Source organism: Urocitellus parryii, chromosome 9, assembly GCF_045843805.1.
Source record: "Urocitellus parryii isolate mUroPar1 chromosome 9, mUroPar1.hap1, whole genome shotgun sequence".
NCBI classification, from domain to species: Eukaryota; Metazoa; Chordata; class Mammalia; order Rodentia; family Sciuridae; genus Urocitellus; species Urocitellus parryii.
In genome coordinates this window covers 28,396,015-28,418,012 of record NC_135539.1, presented here as the reverse complement: position 1 = coordinate 28,418,012, position 21,998 = coordinate 28,396,015, and the positions used below count along the sequence as shown (strand labels likewise).

Below are 21,998 nucleotides of genomic sequence, written 5' to 3'. Positions count from 1 at the left end.
TATTTCCCAACCCCTCTGGCCGCTGGCCGCGCGACCTCTGCTCCACCACAGCTAAGGGGAACCTAGCCTGGGTCGCTGAAGCCGCCGCCGCCAGGCTGAGGGCTGGGGGCGCGTCAGGGGCGGGGCCTGCGCGGCGCGAGGCGGGAGGGGGCGGGGCTCGAGGCGGGGGCGGGGCCCGGAGGCGCGCGCCGCGGGGGCGGGGGGCACGACGGGGAGCGGGCGGGGCGCGCGCCGCGCGGGGCTGAGCTCGGAGCGCGCGGGGCTCGGCAGCCCCGGGAGCTGCGCGGGGGCCGCGCCGGGACCGCGAGGAGCGCACGAGCCTTCGAGGCTGTGAACCAGGGAGGGAGGAGCCGCCGCAGCCTCCGCCGCTGCTGGCTCCAGCCCGGAGGGAACCAAACCCGCCGCGGACCATGAGCCGCCGGGCCCCGGGAGCCCGGCCGCAGTCGGGGCAGCGCTCCGCCGGCGCCCCGGCCCGCGCGGCCCCAGCTGCACTCCTGTAGGTAAGACCTGCTGGTCCTCAGTTCCCGGTCCCCTGGTCCCTCACCGGGGCTCTCGGCAGTCCCTGAGGGCGTGCGTGTGTGTGCGCACCGCTGCCCCGGGAAGCGCGGCCGCACGCGCCCTGGTCCGAGCGTGTCGTCTTTGTGTGCGCGGGTGGGAGGGAAGAGGACGCGCGAGCGAGGGATGCGCCCCCTCTGGGATCGGCTCCCGGACCCCCATCCGGGGCCGGGCGGGGAGTGGCGAGATGGGTCGAAGCGCCTCCGGAGCAGCTGCGCCCTCGCCCCCTCCTCTGACCCGGGCTGGGCAGTGGAGCGAGCGCAGCTGGTCCCCGGAGGCGGGGTCCTTGGAAGTGGGGAGGGGACGCTCAGGTCTCTTTCCCGGGAGGGAGGAAGGGGTGGGTCAACCTGGAAGGAGCACGAAGGCCACGAGCTGGAGTGGGGAGAGATCCCATCTAGGCCACAGTTCCAGGCTGGCACGCCCTCCATTCGGCCCAGGCCCTCTTTCCCACGGCCACCATTCCAGACCCGCCCACCCTAGAGTTCCCGGACAGCCCGCGTTAGAGGGATGGATTGCCGAGGGTGCCCCAGAGTCCGGCGCCTTTAAGAAGGGGCGGGTTCGTGCCCTCCATTCAGGCCCTTCGGCCTTGGCCATTGAGGAACCTGAAGGCAGCGCGAATCAGAGTCGCGCCAGAGCAGCTGCCAGGCCAGGAAGGGATGGGGACCAACCCCGCCCTCAGCAGCCCCCAAAGTAGGGTCTTCAGGGAGAGTCCGCAGTAACCCGGGCCTCTGAGGAGCCACGCAGGGCAGACTGGACAGCCTCGGGAGGGACCATGAACATGAATAAGCCCGGATCTGTGTTCACACCCGGTCGGTGCTAGGAGAGCTTCCGACCTGGGTTGAACCCGACCTCTTCCTCTGCCACTTGAGCCAACATCAACTACCCTGCAAAATGAGGATGGTTCTTCCTGCTTCCTGAGGGGTGACAGGCAGGAGTTGCTTCCCTCCAACACAGGGCAGCCTGCGCCTCTGGGGGACAGGGGGCCCAAGGCATGGCTTCTGCTACTGCAGGGGTGATCCGAAGCCCTCCTGTTCTGCCCGTGCTAGGTGGGAGGGAACACATGGCATCCCCCCAGCCTCCCTGCCTGGTCCAGAAGCCACTGGCTGGGGGAGTGACATAGAACTTTCAGCCTGGGGGCTTTGAATGAGCAGCAGTCCCTCAGTCTAGCTGAGGGTCCGGGTTGAGGGGAACTCAGCAGACTTTCCCACTGGGGCTTCCTTCTACTCTTTCTTGTGTGTGTGCAGTGCTGGGAATTGAACCCAGGACCTTGTGCATTCGAGGCAAGCACTCTACCTGCTGAGCTATATCCCCAGCCCCTCCTTCTACTCTTTCCCTAGAGGTCTCACCCCTGAAGTCCCAGAAGCACCATCCTGGGGTGTGAGTGATCACAGGCAAGAGCTGCTGCTGCTGCTGCTGCCACCCACCTGGTCCAGCGGGTCCAGTTACCCAAGGGCTAGTGCACATGGTTTTCCTACCCTCATTGTGAAAAATCCACCTACAGTTTCCAAACCCCTCTTTTCTACTTAGTGTGGCCCTCCGAGGACTCTAGAACTCACATTTCCGGGTTGGTTCCCTTGAGGATGTCAGATGGGGGTGTCCACCCAGATGGACTGTGGGCCTCCAGGGCTGAGCTGCTGGTCTGGAGCTGACTTGTGTCAGGATAAGGGCATCAGTGCTGTTTCTCTGGTGATGGTCACAATAGCCCTGTGGATTTGGCACTGTTCTCATTCCCGTCTTACAGAGGTGGGGACAAATTTAAGGGAGGTGGAACTTGCCCACAGACCCTCAGCCCACAAACCAGGCCTCCTGCCACTTTTCTCTGACAGCCCCGAGGGCACAGGGATTGGGAGCTGGGAACCTGCTGGCTGTGGTCCCCACAGGGGTCTGATCCGGGCTTGGGCCTGCCTTCCCTCCTGATGATCCCCACCACCCATATGGGCCCACGGCGGTGGCCAGAACTCCCGGGCCTGGGGAGGTTTCTCCCCCCTCCCTTGGTTGGGTCATTTTTCTGGCTGTGCTCTCTCCCTGGGGATACAGGTGTGACCTTAACATGAGGTCACAGCCCACACCTGTTTGGGCAGCAAGAGGCAGAGCATCCCGTGTGGGAACTCAACGTCATCTGGTTCCTCCAATTGAAGCCGGGTTGGGCTCCAGAACAGGGCCACGCAGGGGCAAATGTAACAGCACTTGGGGGGCCACAGTCTGTTGGAGGAAACAGGTCACCAGCCATGTGATGTCATGAGGAGCAAGGTAGGGGGAAAACAGGATCAAGGGGCGGGCGTTCTGGGCCTCCAGACTGCCAGCTACCAAGGCAGAGCGATGGGAGTAGGCAGGGTGACACGGGCTGGATGCTGAGACTGGAGCAGAGGACAGGCAGGGTTGGAGGGAGAGGGCGTGTAGAACTGCCATGTGCTGAGTTTGAGGCTCCCTGAGATCAGCCAGGCTGGGAGCTGAGGAGCTCAGAGAAAGGCCCTGGGACCCTTAATCAGCACCTGAAGTGCCCAGAGTTCTAGGCTGCTCAGGACTGAGGGAACCATGGAGGTCGGAGTTAGGAGTCACAGGTATGTGGGTCATGAAAAGATCAGAAGGCAGACTGGTGCGCTGAGTGGCAGCACTGAGGGGAGCATCCTGCAGATCTGGGGGGCTGGGCTGGGGCTCATGTGATGTCCGTAACACTGGGAGAGAGGGAGAAGTTGAAAGGTTCAAACTAAAGCTGGAGAGGGGCCTCTCTGCTCTGCAACCTGAGGAAGGCAGCATGGAGTGGGAGAGAGTAGGGCCAGTGCAGCTGGAGCCAGCCCAGCCTGCTCTCCACCTTCAGAGCCTGTTGAGGAACTGTCCAGCACTGGGTGCTCCTGAAGGAAGATGGGCCTACCTCTTGAGACCCCAGGTCCCAGCCTCTCTTCTTGTCCTGGCCCCCATTTCTACTCATCTGACCCTGATCAAGTCCCAGCTGTGGATTTTCCTGCCCCTCAGGTTCAGAGTTCTCCTTCCTTTCCCCCAGTGCAGGGACTGGGTCCTGCCACTGTGCCTTCAGGTTCTCCGGGAACAGTCCCTGCTGGGTGTAGTGTGTGCTCCAGGAAGGGACAGGACTGGAACTTGGCTCCAGATGCCCCTCTTGCCCATTCTGCAACCCTAGGCCTCTTCCATGGTTCTTGGCACATAGTGAGAGCCCAGGAAAAACCCAGTTAATGAGGGGCTGTCGCCTCCCTGGCCGGAACCCCATTTCTTCATCTGCACAAAGGGACAATCCTTCTTATAGGGAAGATGTGCGTAGTCAGGTTTTAAACAGGCATGGTCCCCTTAGATTCTTTTTCTTTTTGGTATTGGGTATTGAACCCAGAGGTGCTCTACCACTAAGCCACAACCCCAGCACTTTTTTTTGGGGGGGGGACAGGGTCTCACTTAGATGCCCAGGCTGGCCTCAAATTTGTGATCCTCCTGCCTCAGCCTCCTGAGTTACTGAGATTACAGGCGTGCACCACCATGCCTAGCTGAGAAGTGGGTTCCTAAAAGCTGACCTTGGCTACACTGTGGAGCCTGTATTTATGGGGAGAGGCCTGAGAAGAAGCCCCGGCAGCTTCTGCCCAGAGCGGTGGACACAGGATATTTAAGAAGTTGAAGCAGAAGAGCTTTGACTTTTAAACAAATTACTTACTCAGTCCTCATGACAGCCCTGTGACATTGGGGCTGCTCTGACTCTCCATCGTAACAGGGAAACTGAGGCCCCAGGAGGCCAAGGGACCATCCAGCTAGGAAGTGGGGGCCAGGGTGTGTGTGTGCTGGGATTCAAACTGGAAAGGACTTGCTTCAGATCTCAGGGCTTTTAACCACTCCACTGTCCCAATGTGTCAAATGAACAGATGTTGGCAGGGAGATGCCCAAGCCGTAGGGGCCCCTGTGATGGGGAGCAACTGTCTAATGCAGCCATGCCCCCCTCCTTGAGACTGAGGTCTGCAGGCTCCAGAGCCAGCAGGCTTGTCAAGGGTTGTCAGTAAAAGCTAGGGTGCTCTGCAGAAGAGCTCCCCCGGGGCGGGCGGACACACACACACACACACACACACACACACACACACACACACAGTGACAGAGGATGGGTTGCTTAAGAAGCCCGGGGTGTTCTGGACTGTTCTAAAAGCTGCCTCTCAGCCATGCTCCTCCAAGCAGGTCATGGATCAGGAAGCTCCATCCCAACTGTCAAGTTCAACTCTGGAATCCAACGGGCCTCCCTCTTGAGACCCCAGGCCCCAGCTCCTCGTCTTGTCCTGGCCCCTGTTTTCTTGCTTGGGAAAGCCAAGACCACCCAGGGCCCCCTGCCACTCATCCAAACAGAGGCAGGGTCTCAAGGACTCTTAATCCACACCTGTCCCTGACACCTGCATCCACTCTGCCCCGAAGTCCCAGCAGGTTCAAGGGTGTTAAGAAGAAAAATCATGCCCACTTCTGCACTCTGCCAGGTTCATAGGGTGAGCACCGATTCTGGGTGGGATGTGCTGGGGAATTCCAGTTGTAGCCTCCCTCGGGCAGGAGGCCCTGGTCACAGCTTGCCCATGGAGACAGTTTCTGGGAAGGTGAGGAATGGGTTGGCCTCAAGAACCAGCCCCCAAGTGTCCGACAGCTAGTGGAAGTCCCTCCAGGGTGGAGGGACGTTGGTCTGAGTTTTGCGTGGTCAGGGGTACCCAGAGAGGGAGCTGGGGTGCCCCTGAAAGGAACAGTCCTGCAGAGGCCTGGGGGCACTAGAGGAAGAGCAGTCTTAGTGTCAAGTGCTGACCAGTGGTCAGGCCAAGCCAGCGCTAAAGAAAGACACGATGAAGCATGGTTAGGACCAAAGGATGGTGGGAGACAGACTGGGGCTTTGCCTCCTCTTGGTGTGTTGGGGGAGGCCTCAGTTTCCCTATAGCAAGTGGTTATTGGAGGGTGGCGCTGCCAGCCTCGAACAGAGGAGCCTTAGTTCTGACCGCCTTCCCCCTCACACACTGGGTCCTCCACGGATGGAGCGGAGTGAGGGTGCAGAAGGAAAGGCCAATCTTGGGGTGAGTGTGTTGCCTGCGTCCTGCCGGGCAACGCGCCTGTGTGGGGCAGCCTTGCCTCGGGCGGTGGACCATCCTTCCTCTCTGGACACAGTAGCCAGTGGTGCGGAGGCCAATGCGCCCAGAAACCCAAGCCCCTGCAGTCTGTAGGCGGGGCTTTTGCCTCTCCCCGCCCCCAGGCCACCACCCACTGCGCGGTGGATCGATTGGTCGCTGGCCCATTAGCGGGGGCGTCTCTCTGGCTCATCAATATTTTAAGGAATGACCTGGCCTTGGGGTCCGGAAATGCGCGCCAGCGGGGCTGGAGACCGGCTCCCCCCCCCCTTTCCAATTTTCGGTGCTATTTTTACCTGCGGAAAGCCGGCCGCCCCCTCCCCCGCCCGAGTGTGTGCGACGGGCAGCGTGCGACGGGCAGCGGGGCTGCGTATCCAGCCCAGCTTGGGGCCGGGGTTGTGGGCCGGGTTCTGGCCTTGGGATGAGGACTGGCCTTGGAAAGGCGGAGAGCAGGGACTGGATCAGGTTTCCTCCACCCCGCCCCTCCGAAGCCCCATCCCACCCCTCCGAAGCCCCATCCCACCAAGATGGGAACCAATACAAAAAGAGAAAAAGAAAACGGTTTTTTTCCGGGAGAAGAAGCCAGACAGCTCAGGCAAGCCTAGGAAAAGCTGGGGGCGACAGACTGGGGAGGGTGGTCTGCCGCCCATGCGCCCTGGGGCCAGCACCCGATCCCTGGAGCATGGCGACTTCCTTTGTCTCCAGTCCCAGCCCTCAGAGAGGAAACTGAAGGTGGGAGGGAACCCCAGCCGGTTCCTGGCTGCAGTGCAGTGACAGCTGGACCCCAGTCTTCGGTATCCAAGGGCCATGGCCTCTGCGTCAGAATCAGGAGCCCCTGCCACCGCTGGTCCCTCTTTACCAGAGGGGAAGCTAAGGCCCTGGGAGACACTGGGTCTGCCCCAGAGAGCCGGATCTCCCAGACTGGTTCAGCAGGCCTTTTCTGGCTCCCTGGGGATCATAGGAGGAAGGCTGGGACCTGACCACAGAAACCAGAGGGCTGAGGGCCGAGGGCCTTAGGGTTGATGGAGCTTGGGAGGGAGAGCCAGTGCAGGGCCAGCCCTGGAAGAGGAGAGAATTTTGCACAGTCGGAGGCTGGAAGAATTCGGGTAGCTGGAGGAATGACCTGGGCAGAACACAGGCAAAACTGGGAGGCTACAGGCCCAGGGAGCCCTAGGCCAGCTGAGTTCAATTCACAGACCTTCAAGGCCAGCCCAGACAGTAGGAGCAAGGGTGACAGTCCATCCTATCTCTGGTGCCTCTGGGTTCTCTGCCCCCTTGGACCCTCCTTTCTCCATATCTGGATCCACAGTTCCCTGCACAGTGATTGTTTGAATGTTACACTGGCTGGTCCCCTGAGTTGGATGGAAACACTTCTGGCCCCACCCAGAGGTCAGGGGAAACCACCCTGGCCTGCCTAAGCCTGCACTTGCTCAGAACATTGCAGGGTCCACTTCTCATGCTGCTCTTCTGGGGAAGGGGGCCCCCCATTTGCATTTGAGGAAAACAACCTCTGAGATTGGGGGTGTGGTCAGCATTTCTCAGGGAGCAGGAGGGTTAGGCCTTGAACCCAGGTCAGCTGCTTGGCATTCTCCCCAACTCTGGCCCCAAAGACAGTTAGGGACAGCACACCCTTACTCTAGCCATAGCCAGATCCTCTTCCCTGTGGTCTGCAGCCTCCCCTCTGTCTCCTATGGAGGAGAAACTGGGCCCCAGTTTCTCTATCTGTAACTAGGTGCAGTGCTCCTTGCAGACCCTGATGCTTAAGGACTTTTACCTCTGGCTACTTGACCCTTGCTTAGCCCCCAGGAACACAGAGGGCTGCTGGGCCCATGGGCTCCTGACCAGCCAGCAGTGTTGAGGAGGAGTGGTCGGGGCAGCCCCTACCCAGTGCCTTCCCACCAGATCCTGCTTTAGACATGACCACACCTGCCAAGAGCCTTGGCAGGGTCCTCTTCAAGTTCCACCCCTCCCCATGAGGGCCAGCTGCACCCACATGTGACAGCCTGCCCAGGGCCCTGTCCCTTGACTCCATCCCTTCTCCCTGGGGAGATTTTTCCCAGCCAGCAGGAAGAGTGGGAGGGACAGGGAACGGATGGCCCCTGCCTGCCCCACCGGCCCTTGCTTCACCTAGCCTTCCTGAGCCGCCCAGTTCCCTATTCTGACCCCTGTAGAGGTTTCAGTAGTACGGGGGAGTGTGGGGGAGGGGACATGGCCACTGTGGCCCTGGCCTGCTGGATATATGGATGGGCTTAGGGCCCTGGGACAGGGCCTTGTGGTTTTGGCTGCAGCCCACCCCCCAGGAAGTGCCCCTGGGGATCTGCCTCCCCACCTTCTCTGGAGGCCATGCTGACTGCTGGCAGGTGTGCTGCTGCCTCTGTCCCCAGGGGAAGGAGCAAGAGCCAGCCATCTGGGGTATGACCCAGGCCTGCCTTGGCCCTGAAGGAGGGCTTGTGCCAGGTCAGGAGACAGTGGGAGCACCCTGCAACTAGAACTCGCTGGAGAGACACACAGGAGGGGGCTGTGGAGCCCAGAGGAGCCACCTGTGCCAGCCTGGGCGGGAGAGGCCAGGAAGGGCTTCCTGGGGGAAGCAGCCCCTGGACTTGTTCTAGAAGAGTGAGTAGGAGTTATCCAGGGATGAGAGGAGGAGCAGCACGGCAGGGAAAAGGTCAGGCCTGAGCACTGACCCCCATTTTCATGGATTCAGCACCTCCACCCCCAAATCTAAAGCCCTGGTAAGTCCCACTGCAGCCATTGATCAGGCTGCAGATGGGAAGCCCAGACCTTCCTAACCTCCTGGCTCCCTCACCCCAGTACTGGGCAGGAGTCTCCCTGCCAGTTTGGAAACCTGTCCTCAGTACTTCCTCCCCAGGTGGGTCCTGTGGCTTGCGACTGCAAATGGAAGCTGACCCAAGGAGAGGGAATTCCCAGGGTGCCCTCAGCGCAGAGGCCCTGCAGGTGTTCCCCGGAAATAGAGCAGCCGTTCTCACCTGGCACTTAATTACAGGGCCCGGCTCCCCCGGGAGGCCTGAGATGGTGCTCCCCAGAGCTGGGAGAGAGGAGCATGCCAGGAACTGGGGGGATCCTGGGAGGGCAGGTGAGGACATGGCCCTCTGTCAGCCCCTTAGGGGGACAGTCCCTCCATCCCAACACCAGGCTGGTCCCTCAGGCGGGAGGGCCCCAGGGCAGAGCCTCAGCTCCTCACTTATTTTCCCTTAGTGATTTTCACCCTGGCCTGGAGGGGGGTGGGAGTGTGCACCTGGGCCTGGCCCCCAGGGAAAATGGCCACTTAGGAGGACCAGAAGGCAAGTCCCCACAAGTGACCGACTGGACATGGGGAAGGATGGCCTTGCTGGGCAGTAGGAAGGAAGCTGGGGAGGCAGCCGCTGGGATTCCTAGGTTGAGGATTCCTCCAGAAGGCTGGGCTTGGCCGGGAGTTCTGGAGGGGACAGCGAGAAGGCCTCTATGAGGGGAGTGGGACCTTCAATGCCCGTACACACGAAAAATGGCCCGTGCTCTTTCCATATAGGGAGGTGACCCCTGAGTCCCAGACTCATGAAGACCTGGATAAGAATTCTAGACCTGTCTTGTCACTGATAAGTCCTCAGGCCCCGTGTGGTGACAGCTGTGACACCACGTGGTGTGCTGAACACGTTCATTTGTTCCTTCATTCCGTCAGTGTTGACTGAGCACCTGCTATGTGCCCAGTACTGGGGACAGCTACACTTAGACTTGCAGCACTGTCACTATCCCTGCCTTGTGGAACCTGCCTTCTGGAGGAAGAGGGCAGAGGAGGACACACAACCAGATGAGCAGACACATGCTATGTCAGGTGACAGTGCATGCCACGGAGACTCCAAACAGGCAAGGGGCACCGAGCGTCTGTGCTGGAGAGTGTGGAACATTTATTGTTCTCAATAGAGTGTCCAGGCCAGGCAGTGGGACGGAATGATATTAGAAAAACCCCAAAGGATGTGAGGGAGAGGACACTGAAGGCACAAGCAAAGGCCCTGAGGTGGGAGCCCAGCCAGCACACCTCCAGGATGGCAAGTAGGCAGGTGCCCGGAGCAAGCAGCAGGAGGCGGGTCTACAGAGGTAAATGCAGTACTGCTGCCAGGCCTGGGGAGCCGGGTAGGACTCTGACTTCTGCTCCCAGCCTTGGTCGGATTTGAGGGCAAAGGGACCAAATGTATCCTGTGTTTTAGAAATGGTGACTGGGGTCCTGGTGGAAAGCAGACTAGGGACTGAGGTCAGGCTCGCTGGACAGGTGAAGGCGCTCTGAAGTACTGCAGGCAAGGGAAAGATTTTTCTTTTTCTCCCCCTGAACTTGGGGTTGAACTTTGGGCAGCTCTACTGCTGAGCCACATCCCCAGCCCTTTTTATTTTTTATTTTGAGACACGGTCTTGCTAAGCGGCTGAGGCTGATCTCAAACTTGCAGTCTTCCTGCCTTGCCCTCCCAAGTCGTCACTGGAATTAGAGGCCACCATGCCAGGCTTGGGAAGGACTCGGAGGCCTGTGGAGGAGTGGCCAAGGGCTGGCTGGGTTCTCTGCTCATTTCAGAGGCAGAGCCAATCGGATTGTGTGTGACTTCTTCTTGCCCACCAGGCTTTGGGGACCTTAGAAGAGGTTACTGAGGAAAGTGAGGTCACTGAAGGCTTATAGGGGCCCCACTTTAAGGCATCTGTCACTCCAGCCTCCTCTGCAGACCACAGGAATGACCCTGGGGTTCCCTGAGATTGCTGTTTGGAAGGATATGAATGTGGGGGCTCCCTTCCCGGGGACACCACGTTGTCCTCGGTTTCCTTCGTCTTCACTCTTCCCTGCTGCTCTAGCAGCTGAGGGCAGCACCCCTCGGCACTCACATGCACAGCCTTGGGGAGCCCGGCTGCCCAAAGGAGGTGACAGATGGGCACACAGTTCAGTGGTCAGAAGGTCACTGCTGCTCTTGTCCCCACAGCTGCAGGGTACCGCGATGGGACGGGAGCCATGAACGGTGCCGACCCTGGCGCCGCCGCCGCTACCCCGGTCCCTGTCCCGGACTGGCGGCAGTTCTGCGAGCTGCACGCACAAGTGGCCGCCGTGGACTTCGCGCACAAATTTTGCCGCTTCTTGCGGGACAACCCGGCCTACGACACGCCCGACGCTGGGACCTCCTTTTCCCGCCACTTCACCGCCAACTTCCTGGACGTCTTCAGCGAGGAGGTGCGCCGCATGCTGGTGGCAGGGCCAGCGTCGCGGGGGACCCCTGAGCGCGCCAATGCCATGGAGCCTGAGCCCGTGGGGACCTCAGCGCTCAAGACTACTGCCTATGGCCACTCGCGGAGCTCGGAGGACGTGTCGGCGCACGTGGCGGCCAAGGCCCGGGTCCGTAAGGGCTTCTCCCTGCGCAACATGAGCCTGTGTGTGGTGGACGGTGTGCGGGACATGTGGCACCGGCGTGCCTCCCCTGAGCCTGAAGCTGGGGCCACCCCGCGGGCCGCTGAGCCCCCTGCGGAGCCACGTGACAAGTGGACGCGTCGCCTGCGGCTATCGCGGACTCTGGCGGCCAAGGTGGAGCTGGTGGACATCCAGCGCGAGGGTGCGCTGCGCTTTATGGTGGCGGACGATGCAGCCACAGGCCCCGGGGGCGCCGCGCAGTGGCAAAAGTGCCGCCTGCTCCTACGCAGGGCGGTGGCTGGGGAACGCTTCCGCCTGGAGTTCTTCGTGCCACCCAAGGTGAGCTTCTCCCTGTACCGGGAGGATGGAGGAGGAGAAGGGCAGCAGGTCGGGCAGCTGCTGGCTGAGGACCCAGTGGTCTCATCAGATGGACAGGGTGGAGCCTGTGGTGCCAGGATGCTGGCCCAGCTCTGCCTCCTGGGTAAACCCCACCCTTCCTCTGTGAACCAGGAAAGGGAACCGCGCCTGGGTGCTAAGGAGCCTGCCTGGCCGCCTGTCCTCCTTTCCTCCTCACCCTGGCACCAGGGCAGGCACTGGTCAGCGAGGAAGCCTGCTGGATGAGGGACAGGCAGTGACAGAGCACACTCAGAGAGGGGCCCCAGGAGGCCTGCTTCTGGGCTGCCAGGATCCAGCCCTGCTCTGCCCAAGTGGCCCTTTTCCAGCCAGAGGAAGGCAAGGCTTCTCACTGGCGGTCACCACCTCTTGGGCGTCTCTGCTCACTGTCTGAGTGCACTGGCCCCTGGCCCTCTTGGGGACTGGCCATCAGAACACTGACGGTAGCTTGGGCCTTCTCCAAGTGGCAAGCCTGCTTGTTAGTAAAGTGGGAATGATTGTCCCCTGAGTACTCACTTCCTGAGATCCCACCATGTGCCCGGCCCTCAGGCTGGTGGCCATGTGCACATACAAGATGTCCTCTTCCCAGTACCCCAGTCAGGTGGGCACCTGGTCCCCAGGTCACAGAAGAAAACACAAACTTATTATACCCAGAAAAGGGGTGTGGCCTATCCCCAGTGGGTGGCAGAGATGGGCTAATTATACCCATCACCCTGGTGTTTGGGTTTGAAAGGAGTGGGGGTCGGGGTCCCTGGCACACAGGTTGAGCAGGTATAGAAACTGACAACACCCCTCGGGGGCCCACGCAGGCTCCTGGCCACCCCAGGGCCCGCCTGAGTCTCTTGGGAACTCAGCATACCCCTCCTAGAAGTGCAGGTGCGTGGGCTCCCGAGGACAGGTGCTCATGAGTCACAGGGCTCTAGAGAGGTGACTTCCCTGAGACACTCTGAAGAGCGTCTCCCCAAGTCCCAGAACTCCCAGGCTTCACAAGGACTCTTTGCCAGTCCCCTTAGGTCCCTGAGAGAAATCATAGCCACTAAGCCCAACTCCACCCCTTGGCAGACAGGGAGACCAAGGCCTCGTGAGAGGTGGGGCTCACTCAAGGTCACCCAGAGGGCAGGGACAGAGGCCCAAGGCTTTACCCCCTCCACCCCTGAGTGGCAGTCACAGCTGTCTGTCTGTAAATAGCTGTGTCTGCTGCCCTGGGGGAGGGGACGCAGCAGCTGGTGCCCTCTGCCTTGGTCTCTGCAGAACCTGCCAGCTTTACCACTGTCAGAAGGCAGGTTCCTGAGGGCTTACAGGACCCTTCCACAACCTCTGAGGAAGGCCAGCGTGTTTCTACCCCATAATGTCTTCCTCATCTTCACACAATCATTGGAACATATCTTGGTATTTGGGAGTGCTCCCAGGGGAAGGGTGGATCACACCAGGGGGCATTTTCTGTTGCTATAATAAAATACCTGAAGCTAGATATTAGATAAAGAAAAGAGATTTCTTCTTCCCAATTTTGGAGGCTGAAAGTCCAAGAGCAGGAAGCTCCACGTTTCCGGTCTGTGCTGAGGATCTTCTTGGCCTGTCACAACACGGCAGAGAAGGCAAAAGGGAAATGGCTGCATGCCGGGAAGGCCAAGTTTATGGAGCAATCAATCTCCCTCCTGGAACAGTGCCAGGGGCCCTGGAGACTACATTAACCTCTTCCCAGGGCAGTGCCCCCAGTGACCCGCCACCTTCCACCAGACCCCAATTCTTAAAGGTCCCACTGCCTCCTGATAGCGGCAGAGTGGGGACCCAGCCTCCAGCACAGGTCCCCTTGGGGAGCAAACCACGTCCAAACCCCAGAACATGCTAAGGGCTCAGGTTGGGTTTTCTAAATGTGTCTGGCCACAGGGTGGAGGAGCACCCAGAGCACCCCTGCTGACACCCCACTGCTGGGCCACCCCCCAGGTCTGCATCTCCCTTCACCTCTGGGCACCGGCTGCACCTCAGAGCAGTCGGGAGTGTGGGGTCTGCCGGCGCACGGCCTGAGGTCTTTAGACCCCCTGGCACACAGCCCTTGGTGTCCCAGCCCAAGTCTCTGGCTTCCTGCCCTCTCGTCCCAGCAGGAAGGGTCTCTAACCCCAGGTCCCCTCAGCCCTACTCCAGGCCAGACTTACGGACCCAAGAAGCAGTGGGGCTGGCCTCTGCCATTGGGGGGCCACCAGGAAACCCACATTTGCAGGCTGGATACAAACTTTAATAGAGTGAGCTCCTGGGGCCCCTGGGAAAGACACTGGAGCTGCCCAAAGGGGGACAGGGACAGGGCGTGAGCTGAGGGAGCCAAAGACAGTGGGGAAGGAGCACAGGAGTTCTGGCAGGACCAGCTGCCCCAGTACAGCTGGCCCCAGGTGCCAGACCAAGGGACCACAGTGCCTCCCGCCAGCAGGAACCTCCACTGCCCTTCCCACCCCATGACCACCAGGACCCCCAGCCCCACTGGCTACTCTGATGGCCTGAGACCCTGCCCAGCCGAGCCCCTGGGTCATGGCTCCCAGCCCAGCCCTGCAGCCACTGGACGGTGGCCAGGCCTGCCAGGAATTCCCTGCTGCCTGCCCACCGAATGTGTGGTCTTTCCCTTTCCTCCTAGAAAGTCCCTGTCCTAGAGCCCGAACCCTCCGGGAATCCCAGTCCCAGGTCCAAGGCCACGGCCAGGAGCTTTGGGGCAGAGCACACAGAGCCAGGCACCTAGAGAGCCTCCCAGGGAACCTGCCAGCGCCCTGAGTCCCCCTGCAGTGGCACTGGGAACACTAGTCTCTTTTACCCACAGCCGGGGACAGGGCCCTGCTCTGCTCCAGAGCCCTGTTCTGAGGCAGGAGCGCTGAGCCAGCTCCTCACCTGAAGCAGGAGGCCAGCTTTTCTTCTTTGTTTGTTTGTTTGTTTTTAATGAACTAGAAGAGAATAGAAAACACCACATTCCATCAGACGCAGGGCAAATATCGCCCAGTGGTACGCTGGTTTCAGATACTTTTACCTGGGTAGGTGCGTGCTGGGCGGCAGCGTCAAGTGCATTTCTTACTGTGGGTCAAGGTCAAAAATGGGAAGACCGCAGGTCTGGAGGAGGTGTGAGGCGGGGGGCAGCCCAGGTGGGGCTCACCCCTCCAGACCTGTGGGTCGGAGGCTCAGATGTCAATCTCAGTCCAGTCCCTGACTTGCTGCATGACCACAGTGGGACATCCCTCAACTTTCCTATCCGTGAACTGGGGACTAGGACACCTTTATGACAGGGTGGCCACAGCAGTTCCATGCTGGGGACTGCTCTGATCCCCAAGAGCTAGGAGAGGTAGAGAGGGTGTCGGGAGGCCCTGGGGCAGCCCTGACTGACCTTTCCCCTGGCCTCCTAGGCCTCCAGGCCCAAGGTCAGCATCCCTCTGTCGGCCATCATTGAGGTCCGCACCACCATGCCCTTGGAGATGCCTGAGAAGGACAACACGTTCGTGCTCAAGGTGAGGCCCCGCCCTGGTCCTGAAGATCCTCTGCCTGCCCAAGACCACCTCCCTCCTGGGTGGCCAGCTGAGGGCAACGGGGGGAGGAAGCCCCTGGGACAGATGTCTCGTACCTACCCAGGACCCGAGTCTGGGGCTGGGCTCTGGGTAGGTAGGTAGGTGGCCGGGCACCAGGGGCCATCTGGACCCCGTCCCATTTCCTCCGGGCCTGGGTGAGTTTCACTTCCTCCCCTCCCTTCCTTGCTGGAGCCAGGGCACATGCACCCCCCAGGCAGAACTGGTGGCCAGCTTGCAGCAGTTATGCAAATGTTCCTGTCGCAGGGCACTGGAGTGTGGGAACCGGCCTGGGCCCACAGAGGGCACAAAGGCACTGCGGGTGGCGGGAGGCACCCCATCCTTTTCCCAGGCCCCACCTTCCCTGGGGTGGCCTGCTGGTCTACTGAGGACACGGCTCTGGGCTGCCAGGGCTGCGGTCCCTGTGCCTCCTGGAAGGATCAGAGAGTGTTTGTGAGGCAGAGTCCCCAGGGCTGCCCGGTCCCACCCACCCAAAGCCACATGAAGCCCCCACCCTCTTCTCCAGGCCCCGGGGGGGGGGGTGTATTTACCCACCCACCCCTGTGTGTTTAGTCACGAACTCACTAATGCATTGGGCAAACATCTTCCCACCCTGTACCCTGAGTCACCCCAGGCTGGGGGCTGAGGACACAGCCCTTGCCCATCTGGCATTCCCATCTGCGGGGTGTCTGTCCCCTGTACAAGCCCTGAAGCGGAGGGACTTGCCTGCCAGCTCCATGGTGGTACTCGGTTTCCCCGTATGTTCAGAGAGAGATTAAAGAAGGGTCTCTGGGGACCCTCCCAACCCAATATTGTATTTTTACAGAGACAAAAAAAGCCAAGAGCATGAGGCCTGGGCAACCCAGAGACTTGGGTTAAGGTCCCAGCACTATCACTGATTGCTGGGTGACTTAAGCAAGTTATTTGGCCTCTCTGAATCTCAGTCATCATCATCTATAAAATGGGGACAAGCCAGGCATGGTGGCACACAGCAGCAATTCCAGCAACTCGAGAGGCTAAGACAGGAGAATTACAAATTTGAGGCCAGACTGGGCAATGTAGTGAGACCCTGTCTCAAAATAAAAAATTTAAAGGGCTGGAAAATGGCTCAGTGGTAGCATGCCCCTGGGTTCAAGCCCCACTATTGCAATAAAATACATTAATAAAATGGGGACAGGACATCAGCCCCCAGCCATGGAGCTGGTGGAAGCTTATCCTATGAGCTGTGGGGTAGATCACACTAGCCCTAGCTCTCACAAGGGCCCTCTGGAGATGACTTCTCTGGGGAGTGTGGCCATATTGGTAAAGTTCCAGGTGCAAAAGCAGGGGAGCCCCTCAACTCAGCATGCTGGGGGTCCAGGCCACGTCCTTCCCCAGCCATCCTGGCCTCCTTGAGGCTACAGCTCCAGGGCCTGAGGACATCAGGTCCATGGAGCTGGGCTGCACCCCTGGGGCCCTGGCCTGGGTTTGGGCTGGTGCCTGGTGATGGCCCCACTGTCCTCCTGCCTCCTCACTCCCACGAGTCACAGGCACATTCATCCTGGGTCCGGAGCCCCCTGCCAAGGGGAGGGAGGCTGGCGCTGGCCCACACCCTGACGCCCTCTTTCCCAGGTGGAGAACGGAGCCGAGTACATCCTGGAGACCATCGACTCCCTGCAGAAACACTCCTGGGTGGCCGACATCCAGGGCTGCGTGGACCCTGGGTGAGTGCTGGAGTGGCCCCAGGAGGGGGACAGGCTGGGCCTTCAGTCCTGACCGCACAGGGAGCAGCCTCTAGAGCAGGGCAGGAGCTAAGCTCCAGAAATGGGCTTCGCTCATCCTAGTCCCCTCCAGGTGGGTGCCAGCCAGGCTCCCCATGCCCTGACCCCATCCTGACCACCTGTGGGCTCTTTGGGGCCTGCTCTGGAGGGCCAGGGTCTAGGGACCTGGAAGGATTGGCCCACGTCTTGTCTTCACCTCAGGGGAGCCTCCAACTACCAAGAGATGGGCCGTGATGAGCCCCGGGGGCTGGGAGAAACCCCTAACCCAGCCCCAGCCCGGGAAGGCCTGTGGTAAAGGTGCTCGCCTAATCAGCTGCTTAGCTGAAGAGCAGGCCTGAGCCCGCAGACGGGGTGAAGAAAAGCAGAAAGAACAACCCAGCAAAAGGTGTCCATGTGTACCAAGAGCCTGGGACTTGGAGGGGCTGTTAAGACCTCCAGGATGGCTGGTGCAGGAGGTTCTCATGAGAGCCCAGGAAGCTAGTAGGTCAGGACAGAAGGGAGCCATGGCGGGTCATAAGCAGGGAGCAGCTCTGGTCAGCTGTCCAGGTAGAGCAGCAGGGAGACTGACTCCACCATCTAGGAGAGATCCCGAGGCCAGGAGCAGGAGGGGCAGGCCAGCTGAGGGCCGCGCACTTGGCAGCGCTCTTCTGGCTAATGGGGTGAGCCGCCCTGGGGGAGGGGCCGCTGCTTTCTAATTAACAGCTTCATTTAAGGAAGCACAATTAAAGTCCTGAGTGCCTCCCAGGCCCTGATCCCCAAAGTGGCTGTAATCCCTCCCCTGCCACCCTGCCCGCCATCTGCTCTGCAAACTCCTTCCTGGCCTTCTCTCTTTACAGAACTGAAGAGCTGGGAGGGCCCCAGACACCTCACTTTACAAATGGGGAGACAAAGGCCTTGGGGGGCAAGGAAGCTGACCAGGCCCCGCCCACCACCAAACCCTTATTAGGGGGCAGGAGGCATGCAGCCTCAGGGGGCACTGTACCCACTTGGTGGCCTCTAGTCAGTCATATGGTGGCCACAGAGCCAGCCTAGGGTGAGGCTGGTCATGTGACTGTCAGCCGCTGCAGGGGCAGCTGGGGTGGGTTCAGGTCCCGGCAGGACACAGCTGTGCTTTCTCAACTCCACAGCGACAGCGAGGAAGACGCCGAGCTGTCCTGTGCCCGGGGAGCCTGCCTGGCCAGCCGCGTGGCCTCCTGCAGCTGTGAGCTCTTGACAGATGGTAGGAGGGGGCAGAGCTGAGTCACAGGTGACAGGGTGGGAGGGCTGGCGGCTGGGGGTGACAGATAAAGGAATGCGCTTCTCACCTGCTATTCTCCCAGCGGCAGACCCACCCCGACCCCAAGGACCCCAAGACACAGCGGCAGCTGTGGGCGCCGTGGTGACAGCCCCACACAGCCGAGCTCGAGAGGCCGTCGGAGAGTCCCTGCTCCATGTCCCACTGGAGACCTTCCTGCAGACCCTGGAGTCCCCCAGTGGCAGCGGCAGTGATGGCAATAATGCAGGTACCGTGGCAGCTGGCTCTCCTGTCCCTCCCCTCCTGGTCCCTGCCCTGGCCACGGGGACCTCTGGGTACCCTGTGGAGCCCTTGCTGAGCCTCAAAGCAGTGCCATTTCTTCCTGCTGGTCCACAGCAGTTCTGGGTTTTGTTGGCACCTGGCCCTTTCCATTGGGCCTGGTTTCCATAGAAGATGCTTATGGAATGGGGTGCAGAGGGTTGGAACTGTGGGGGGACAGGGGACTTGATTTGTTCCCAGGTTGGTTGCCGACTTGCAGAGGGACCCAGCCCTTGCCCTCTGCTCTCAGTTCACCTTGTACTGATACCTGATGGGGGATCAGCTCCCTGCCCAGTTCTAAAATTAACCAAGCAGCATTTTACCAAAACCAAAGCGGCTGCCTCTCCTCTCTGGCTTGCCCCGCCCTCTCCATCACCCTCACACTGTTGCTCCTCAGGGGAGGAAGGAGCCGCTGAGCAGGATCCCGAGGCTAAGCCAGAGCTGGAGCTCTCTGACTACCCCTGGTTCCATGGGACGCTATCACGGGTCAAGGCTGCTCAGCTGGTGCTGGCAGGTGGACCCCGGAGCCACGGCCTCTTCGTGATCCGCCAAAGTGAGACTCGGCCTGGGGAGTACGTGCTGACCTTCAACTTCCAGGGCAAAGCCAAGGCAAGTGTGCATAGGAAGCCACGGGGTAGAGCGACCAGCCTGGGGCAGGTGCCGAGGTGGCCCTGGTTGTGAGGCTTAGGTGTGGCATGACTTTCCACAAATCAGGCTCACTCCTGCCTATAGGGAAGCCACCTGTTGGTGACAGGGCACCTAAGGCCAGGCCCTTCTGAGAACCAATTTGGCAAGTCCTTTGGGCACCTGTGCACTGGGGATCACACAGCACCTGGGCTCCTGAGGGCTTCCACCCAGAGCCACCTGGATGCAGGGCTGGGGCTAGCTGAGGCCCTCATGGTCGCGCCCCGACAGCGCCTCTTCCCGGCTCTGGTCACTTTACCAATCCCTCCTGGACCTGGCCTGTGCTCAGACAAGTGAGGGGAAGGAAAGTGCAGACCGGAGGGGAGGTGCTAGGCGGGGCAGGAGGGCTGCATAGGCCTAGGGGGCAGAGCAGGGGACCCTGGTCTGAGGTGTGCAGAGGGTGAGAACTGCTGCAGCAGAAACAGGAAGGTGACCAGACAGGGCCTAAAGTGAGCAGAGGTGTGCCACCCAGGAAGGGACCATGGGCCATGATGACCTATGAGGCCAAGAAAAATATGGCAAGAAAAGTCACAGAGTGGGCAGGAACCTCCGTGCCCCCCGCCCCCACCAGACTCGTGTTTCTGATAAGGAAGCAGCTGCAGCCCTGGCTCCTTCTAGGACGTGATTTCCCGTCAGTCCCTGCTGCAGGAGGGGGTGCCCTAGGATTCCAGGTCTGCAGCTGGTGGTCATTGTCTGTCTGCTGGCCCCAGCTGGCCCTCCAGTGACCTCCAGGCCTCTCTCCTGGGCAGCCCCTTGCCTGATACCTCCTTGGAAGGCAGCCTGCCTTAGCAGGTCTTCTGACAGCCAGGCGCTTAACACTGTCCCCAGAGGCTCACAGGTCACTTGGTGGCCAGCACTCCTCCACGGAGGGCCTGGATCCTGCACATGCCTAAGCCAGGGGTTAGGATGGGGCCCAGCCCACCAAGCAGCGTGGAGGGGGAAATAGGATGGGCAGGAGGCAACCTTGTATCTGCCTTTCCCCTCTGGCTGGCTGCCATTCCCCCAGAGTGAAACTGACCACTCTAGGTCTTAGTGGCAGCTAGAGCAGGACCCTCCACTGACACAGAGAAGGAAGAGCACTACTGTCCCCTAGGCAGCTCTTCCCCTCAGAGAATAAACGACAGAAGAGTGAGAAGCATCTGCCTTGCTTCCACCTGCCTCTGGGGCCCTGCTCTGCCCTGGGCCTCTGCCCAAGAGGAGGCTGAGGTGGGACCCACTGGGCTTGGAGGAAGTGCTCCCAGCTTTGTGCTCTGTGACTGGGCGAGCCTCTCCCCCTTCCTGTTTCCACATCTCTAATATGGAGGCAATGATCCCTACCTCCTGGGATTTGGGAGGGAGATGGGATGTGAAGGGCAAGGGCTCAGGCACAGAGTGGGTGCTCTCAGCCTGGCGACAACTCTTCAGTCCCAACCCAGCTCTGTTGCTCCCCTCCACCACTTACACCACAGGAGTGGCCCCACCTCCAGACCGGCCTCAGGTGTGAGAAGCACTGGGGTCCGTCTCACTGAGACTTAGTCCTCCAACAACCCCTAAAGGCACTAGACAAGCAGGTGACCAGCCCAGGACCCTGCCACTGACCACCTGCCTGTGTTCACAGCATCTGCGCCTGTCCCTGAATGGCCACGGCCAGTGCCATGTACAGCATCTGTGGTTCCAGTCCGTGCTTGACATGCTCCGCCACTTCCACACCCACCCCATTCCCCTGGAGTCAGGGGGTTCCGCTGACATCACCCTGCGCAGCTATGTGCGGGCCCAAGGCCCCCCACCTGGTAAGATGCCATCACCTGGCCTGTGTGATCCCTTAGGAAGACAAGCAGGCAGGTAACTACCCAGCATGGTTAGTCCCTGACCCAGAGTGTCAAAGGCACTCCCTCCCCTAGCCCGACCATAGCCTTTGTGAGCCATGGGGGGACGGGGGTGGGGGGTGGGGACATCAGAAATCAAGATAGGGAGGCAGCCCCACAACAAATAGGTCCCAGACCCCTGGCAAGTGGAGAGAGTGCTCAGGGGCAGCACAGGTGGGTTTTCTGGAGTTCTGCATGGGCTGGGGCTCAGCACGCAACTCTTGGGAGAAAGCACTAGCTGGGTGGTGTAGGGGGTGTCCACATACGCAAGAGGGGTACGCTGCCTGTGTCCGTGCATCGCCACTTGCACGGGGCCAGTGTTCAAAGGTGGACACCTAAAGCAGGGCCCTGGGTCCCCGTGCATTCCAGGGCCACACGGCCCAGCCAGGAACTCTGCACACCTGCCTGTTTGGCCTGGGCCGGGAAGGGTGGGGCGTGGGTGCCTCGGGCTGGGCGCTGACGCCACGCGACCTCTCACTGCAGACCCCGGGCCATCGCCCAGCACCGTGCCCGCGCCCTCCGCCTGCTGGACCGAGTCAGCCGGCCAGCACTACTTCTCCAGCCTGGTCTCTGCCTCCTGCCCTCCCGCCTCGCCCTCCGATGCGGCTGGTGCCTCGTCCTCGTCCGCCTCGTCGTCCTCAGCAGCGTCGATTCCCGCGCCCCCGCGCCCGGCGGAGGTCCCGCTGAGCGCGCGCAGCCGCAGCAACAGCGCCGAGCGCCTGCTGGAGGCCGCAGTCGGCGCCCCCGATGAGACCCCGGACGCGGCGCCGGGCCGCGCGCGCGCCGTGGAGAACCAGTACTCCTTCTATTAGAACCGCAGCGCGCCGCCACGCCCCCCGCGGACGCCACGCCCCCGGCGGCCCGGCCACGCCCACTGGCCCCAGCCTAGCGCTGGTGGGAAAAGCGAAGCTCTTCAGTGAAGACATAATGTTATTAAAGAGCCTGTTTTAGGGACTGCAACCGGCTCTCCTGTTGTCCTTTCCGCTGCGCTGGTCTCCCTTTCCTCTGGAAAGCGGCTCCCTCCATTCAGGGACCGTCGCAAGGCCACACAGGCTAGGTGGAGCCCACCGCGGCCTGGACTCTGCCAGCCTCGCCCTGCTGCCTTAGGGAGCCTACTGAGATAAGCAGCCGGCTGGGAGGGTCAGGACTGGGGAAGGGGCCTTAGTGGAGCTGTGAGAGAGGAGGGGACAAGAATGTGAGGGTGCCAGAGGAAAAGAGACGC

The 21,998-nt window shown here is 60.8% G+C and overlaps 1 protein-coding gene across 1 annotated transcript; it reads left to right on the top strand.

The window, feature by feature from the left end:
* The first annotated feature begins 244 nt into the window (after positions 1-244).
* Positions 245-21,727, top strand: Sh2b2 (SH2B adaptor protein 2). Its single transcript, XM_026396953.2, has 9 exons — positions 245-500; positions 10,592-11,349; positions 14,781-14,882; positions 16,548-16,639; positions 17,824-17,915; positions 18,016-18,198; positions 18,646-18,857; positions 20,530-20,701; positions 21,260-21,727. Exons 2-9 carry the CDS (start codon positions 10,621-10,623, stop codon positions 21,586-21,588), a joined length of 1,911 nt encoding a protein of 636 aa, XP_026252738.2. The 5' UTR covers positions 245-500; positions 10,592-10,620; the 3' UTR covers positions 21,589-21,727.
* The last annotated feature ends 271 nt before the right edge of the window (positions 21,728-21,998 follow it).